The 6,654-nt window shown below is 39.0% G+C and overlaps 1 protein-coding gene across 1 annotated transcript in view; it reads right to left on the bottom strand.

Annotated features, from left to right (window-relative positions):
- The window catches only part of LOC107696841 (nuclear receptor coactivator 3-like), a 53,896-nt gene that overhangs the window by 7,469 nt on the left and 39,773 nt on the right, over positions 1-6,654 (bottom strand). The window contains exons 8-15 of the mRNA XM_016497355.1: positions 5,202-5,345; positions 4,789-4,936; positions 4,207-4,685; positions 2,493-3,499; positions 1,369-1,495; positions 1,012-1,170; positions 679-897; positions 468-582 (exon numbers count right to left, since the gene is read on the bottom strand). Of these exons, the coding sequence (XP_016352841.1) occupies positions 468-582; positions 679-897; positions 1,012-1,170; positions 1,369-1,495; positions 2,493-3,499; positions 4,207-4,685; positions 4,789-4,936; positions 5,202-5,345 (2,398 nt within the window). The remainder of the gene's footprint in view (positions 1-467; positions 583-678; positions 898-1,011; positions 1,171-1,368; positions 1,496-2,492; positions 3,500-4,206; positions 4,686-4,788; positions 4,937-5,201; positions 5,346-6,654) is intronic.

The following is a 6,654-nucleotide window of genomic DNA, read 5'->3' as shown; positions in this document are numbered from 1 at the left end:
GAACAAATTGGTTTAATGATTGACAATGACTCATTCATTAAGACAGTGACTAGCCACCACCTACTACCGTTTTAATTTCATATTTAGATTCATCTTATTTAAAAAAAAAAAATGGTCATACTTTATTATTCCAAACAAACAAATAAATATATATATATTTTTTTTTTTATACATTTGTTTTCATATACATTTCTGTTTAGGGATTCCAAAAAAACACAAAAAACAATGAATTAAGAAAAATATTTATCAATGATGCCTTTTTGCAGACATGAAAGAGCTGTCAACTTTGATGGGCTTTGGACAGAAGGTGTGTGACTCGATGTGAGGAATGTCCATTTCAGTGAATAAGTCTAGCAGAAGTTAGCAAGTTGGCTAACACTGTTTTTCATCATTTTAAACATTAGGATTAATTGAATGCAGGCAAATGAACTCAAGCTGTAGATCTAGTGTAGCCTCATTTACATTACCTGTTTGCATTCTGTGCTCCCTCCATTCCCATCCCACTGTCTGGCCACGAAGGGGACTGTGGTGGAGGTGCCTGCCCACTGAATGAATTCCTACCCATTCCTACGTCATAAGGCCCTGCAAAAACAACATCATGTAGTTTGAAAAATTTAATTTGATGTGCTACCTGTTGTAATAGACCCACACTGCTGGTTTTAAGTTAACAGAACTTACCCATATCCATCAACTGCTGCTGCAACATGGATCTGGTTGCAGGAACGCTGTTTGATCGGTTAACCATGGGTCCTCCCATCAAGCTCTTAGGATTGTGGTCCATGCCTGTGCGACCCATGCCAGGGTGTCCAACAGGACTGCCGGAACTGGACATTCCCCAATCTCCAGCACCTGCCATAGGGGGCCGATTGGGCATTCCCATTGGCCTGTTTGGACCTCCTGGGAAAAGCATGTTGGAAATGTTAAAATTCAGCTAAAGAATGAATGCATATACAGTTATACAGTTACATACATAAGATTAATGTTCAAAACTTGAAAATATGAGAGACTCACCCATGCCTATCTGGTTGTCAATATGCTCCTGTTTGACAAGAGAGGAAGGGGCGCTTCTCCTACCAGTCATGCCTGGCCCGCTCAGGGGTTTACCATCAACAGACACTGCCCTCTGGAAGGGCACACGCTGACCGGAACCCATACCAACACCCTCCCGGTCTGGAACACAATAATGCATACAATTTGCTTTAATAAAAATGGCCTGCTTTCTTTGGCCATCCACATGGTCATTAGCAGTAACTTTTAAAATATACGTCCAGTACATTTTCTATTAAACTTTACATGTTGTTATCTAGTCACAACAAATTTTCAACATCCCCATTCTGACTTTGAGGCCCTCGAGGTGTTGTGACTCACCATGTGCAGTGCTGTTAGGTCCATTGCCCTGCTTATTGCCCCCCTCCATTCCTCCAGTTCCAGAATCAGCAAATATTCCAGAACCAGAATTCCTTAGCCCTCCAAGAATACTCTCCAAGTTATCCAGCTGGAAAAACAAAACAAAGGATTGATGTTAGAATAATAATTCTGAATTTGCATGAGAATTTTGCGTATCAACAAAGCAAAATGTATTAGTTGTCAAAATGTGCAAAGATAGTTTTATATTGTTTTTAAAACCATAGCTCAGATTTTTAAGCAATGACTTATAATGCTTTTTCAAAATATAATTAATTATATTACATTAAAGGGTATTTTTTAGTTAATCTAATATTTATTTATTTATCTGACCACAAATACAGTATGTATGTATGTATGTATTTATTTATTTATGTTTTATCACCATATCAGCAACAATGGCTATATTCATGGCAACATTAACAGTATGATTTCAATACATCATTTACAATAATAACATTTTCTTAAGTAGCAATCACTATAAAACATACAAGTAACAACAATAATATTGATAAAAATCATAGAATCTTTCAGTTTAATCAATGAAAAAATTATTCCGGGAGAGAGACCACAAATACAGTTTAAATAGTAATATTACAATTTAACAGAAATATTTTTACAATTTAAAACGACTGTTTTAATCATTTTTGTCTGTTTTAAAAAAAATTGATATACTGTAAAATGTAAGTTACTCCTTTGATGGCAAAGCTAAATTGTGTCACATGATTCTTCAGAAATCATTCTAATATGCTGATTTGGTGCTCAAAAAACTTTTATTATTAATGTTGAAAACAGTTGTGCTGCTTCATATTTTTGTGGAAACCATGATACTTTTTTCAGGATTCTTTGATGAAAAGCTTTGTAACATTAAAAAAGTCTTTACTGTCACTTTTGTTCAATTTAATGCATCCTTGCTGAATAAAAGTATTACTTTCTTTAAAAAACAGTAGTAGCATATATTACATTTATTTATTTTGTTAAACGTATATATTTATTATTAAATCAATCCCAATATATAGGACAGATGTGTTATTGGGAAGTATAGAAGTATGAACCCAACATGAGAAGTATGAATCAACTGTAAATACCTCAACGGGTGGTTCGATCTTGACTTTGCCCTCCTGGTTGTTAGAATTGGAGGTTGTGACCCCTGACCCCTGCCCTCCAGCGGCCCCTCTCCCTTCCAGCTCCTCCAGCTTTGGCTTGACCTCTGTTGCATTGGGCTCTTTGGAGTCATCCTTATTGAGGAGATAGTGAAGGAGGGCTTGTGGCTTTTTTCCTTCTTTCGGACTGTGCTGCTCCTGCTTGAGATCTAGATTCCTCCCCTCAGCGCCAGGGAGCTCTGAACCAAGAGAGGTCTTACCAGTGGCCTCGGCTGTGATGCGAGCCACCTCGTCGGGTGTGTTTCCATTTTGAAGAAGCTTGTGGAGTATCTTGTGTTTTTCCTGTAAGGTGTGAGAGCTGTGATGGCCACTGGGACAAGCTGTGGATGACACTCCACCCGAGCCTTGCTGAGTTACGCTATTTCCTGATGATGAACCAGATGAGGAGGACACACCCGTCGATGAAGGACTCATCATGCCACTTCCTGTCTCCTTTGAGTCAGGACCCATTGGAGTGGAGGCACGTCCTGGGACAGGTCCACCAGTCCCAATACCAATCTCTTCAGTTGGAGATGTGAGCAACTGAAGTAACTTCTTGTGGCCCTTTCCGTCAGGGACTCTCCGGTTGACTTCCACCCCAGTGGAAGCATCCTTGCTGGACTGGCTGTCCGGTTTATCAGTGGTCTCCGACGAAGAGGCCTGTTGCTGATCTAACCCTGTGCTGTGAGCACTTGACGGGCTCTTGGAGTCACCAGCGCTGGATTTGCTGTTGCCGGTCTGGCCTTGCAGACTTGACTGGGTCGAGTTGATGCTGGGAGAGCTGTCGGATTTGTGGGCAGGAGAGTTGAGAGCTGAAGGTAGAGAAGAGCCAACACCTTCACTGATGGCCTGGAGGGCATTCAAAGAACTGCTAGAGAAGGTGTTCCCAACTGATGGACAAGAAGATCCACCATTGCCGCCCATACCCACAGGACCCATGGGAGAGTGCATGCCTGTAAAATCAAGAAAGTATAGCTAAATCTTGAGCTAGTTTTCAAATTTAGCACTAATAAACACAACACAACCAGTATAATTAGGTCAGTAGAATCTGAAAACATTTTGCACATTTCCTTTGATGGTTGAAAGGGATGATCTGCAGATTTGACTTAAATACAATATAATTTGTTAAAATAGCCACCTTATTTTTAAATGTAAGAGTGCGTGCAGCCATTTGTAACTTGAAAGTGCAAGGCTTCCAGTGTCATTCACTTCAAGTTATTTTAGCTGTACAAAAACAGTCTATTATGCTGCTTAATTTTGCAAACTACTATTTATCACATTATTTCAATCTATTATTGTAATTATAAACACATTGGTTTGTTGTGCAATAGGTTCACCATTTATTGCATTCTTCTAGGTAAAGCAGCCAATGAATCATAAGTCGGAAATTCATAGAGAATAGCTTACTTCCGCGTTGCAAAATGAGGTGGATAAAAATTAAAAAACGTAAACTACTTAACCATCGGGTCCAACCCTTATTTATTGGCAGGTGAGAGGATTATCAAATTAGCTAAAATGTCTAATAAACACACTTGGGATGTGTAGAACTTATATAACAAGTTTGAATTCAGTGGAATAGGAACTTTCAATAGAATTCAGTTTTGTTCCGCAGGCCTAATATTCCACCCATCATTCTAAACTGCAAAACCAGGACACTTACCTCCAGGAGAAAAGGGACTTGCACCCATTTTAGGACTCCCTCGTATCCGTGGCGACCCCATGAGATTCTGTTGAGCAGGGTTCATGCCAGGGCTTCCTTGGGAGGGACTTGTCATGCCCATACCATAGCCACCACCGTGAAATTGACCCTGCTGGTGCTGATTCATGCCAGGATGGCCCATCTGATTCATAGAATTCATCTGATTCATAGTGCTCATTTGATTCATGCAATTCATCTGATTCATATTCATTTGATTCATTGAATTCATCTGGTTCATTTGATTCATCTGATGCATCGGGTTCATTTGATTCATCCTGTTGCCTGGGCCATACATAGCTCCTCCTCTGGGTCCCATGTGACCTTGCTCGTTCATACCATAGCCTCTGGTATTGCCCATGCCCATTTGGGCATTCAGATTGGCATTGCCCATAGCTGATCGCATTACACCACCCTGATTGGGCCTGTACCCATTTTGCTCCCTGTGTGAAAGAGATATAAGTTAAGGCGAGGAGAACACAGAGGTATTTTCATGTAAAATCAAAGCAGTATATAACTGTTGACTTTGGGTAGAGGGGAACAAACCTCTGCAGAAGATGAGCAGAGAGGAAGGTGAGCGGGTCATTGGTGACAGGGTTTCGGCAGAGCTCGCTGCGCGTTTGTGCCGTTACTGGAGTGCCATCTGACAAAGAGAACCGATAGGGTGGAGTCTCTGCTCTACCATGAACATATGCTGAAAAGAAGAAGAATACAAACAACATTAATAAAACATGTTTCCAATCTGTCAAACCCAGTTCACACTGCATGCAAAAGCAGCACTAAAGCAGCATGGTTTTATTTCTGCGCCCATTTTAACAAGTTACAGAATTCACACTTCCATTTTGTCTTTCAACATAATTTCTATGGAGCAATTTACTTCATTTACGCACTTAATGGAAAGAATCAAGCTGAGCTGAGCTGAGCTGAGAAAAGATCCATGTAGGTGTATTACCACATACCTTCATGATAGTGTCTCTTGTAGGACCAAGGCTGACCCTCACTACGATGCAGGAACATCTGCATACACCGGCGCACTAAATCCTCCCAGCCAGGACGCATGGTGGTGTGCAACAGGCTCTGCTGCTCGATCTCGATCAGTTTGCCTGTGGTCAAATGAACACACTCAGATGTGGTACTACATCTGGCACAAATAAAATTCTATGTAATTTTTTTTGTGACTTCACTGTAATCGGTTTCATAGTTTTTTCTTCTGTGGAAGGTGTCCTTTAAACTTTTTCAATATTTACTGTGAATAAAATGGCAATATGCTATATAAAGTTATAAAATATTATTATGTGTTGTATCTGATTCATTTCCACATATTAAATGTCATACTAAATTAAACGTCATATATATATATATATATATATGTACAGGTGCATCTCAATAAATTAAGTTTCACAATTTGAGTTGAATTACTGAAATAAACGAACTTTTCCATGACATTCTAATTTATTGAGATGCACCTGTATACATACACTGTATATATATATATATTAGTGCTTTCAATCGATTAAAAAAAATTTCACTAATTAATCGCACATTTGTTTCTGAAATGAATCGCGATTAATCCCACCTAACATTAACGTTTTTTAATATACTTTTATATTGCAATAATTTCACATTCAATCTTCAAATTAATATAGAAACAACATAAAGACAGTATATCTTTAATATTTGTTTAATGGCATCATTTTATTTGTCTGAAGGCGAGTATCACTGATACCAATACTACTGATGTCTCTAGGAGATTCAACATTACAGTAACTATAATAATTATAAATGTCATATTTAGCTACCAGTGCCCTTCAGCAAGTAGGAAATATACAGAAATTGAATGCAGTTATCAAACATTAAATTCTAAACTAAAAATAGATGAATCCTTAAAGCTACAAAAGTTATTGATTTCCTCTTTTTTCTTTTGTTCTTTGATGAACAGACATCACAGCAGCTGGGTTATTAGGTTATTTTGGCTGCTTTAAGAGCTGCAGATGCTGAACATGATGTGGATCTGACACATCGTATTTTCTCTTTACCTTTTCTGACCCACTTCAGGTCTTAAAGTCTCTACTAATGAGCTGACGAGTTGAATCGGGTGTGTTAGATGAGGGACGAAAGTGCTGGAGCTTCAGGACAGTTTTGAAAACCACTGCAACGGCAGGCAGCACCTAACTTTGAAACGTGCAGCGCTCATGTTTATTTCATGAAATCATAGCTTTTTGAAGTTTATTCGTCACATTAAGCTATATTGCAATTCTTGTCTTTCTGTCCCCACATTTAAGACCTCTTGAAATCATAATTAAGACTTTCTTGTACCATTTAAGACTTTTTATGGCCTTAAATCTGATACAGGCTTCTTGGGGTTCCCTTATGGCGCTTTTCCACTACGTGGTACGACTCGGCTCGGCTCCG

This window comes from Sinocyclocheilus anshuiensis, unplaced genomic scaffold, assembly GCF_001515605.1.
Source record: "Sinocyclocheilus anshuiensis isolate Anshui unplaced genomic scaffold, SAMN03320099.WGS_v1.1 scaffold710, whole genome shotgun sequence".
NCBI classification, from domain to species: domain Eukaryota; kingdom Metazoa; phylum Chordata; class Actinopteri; order Cypriniformes; family Cyprinidae; genus Sinocyclocheilus; species Sinocyclocheilus anshuiensis.
Note: the sequence above shows the minus strand (reverse complement) of the source record. Positions and strands in the feature narration are given on the sequence as shown.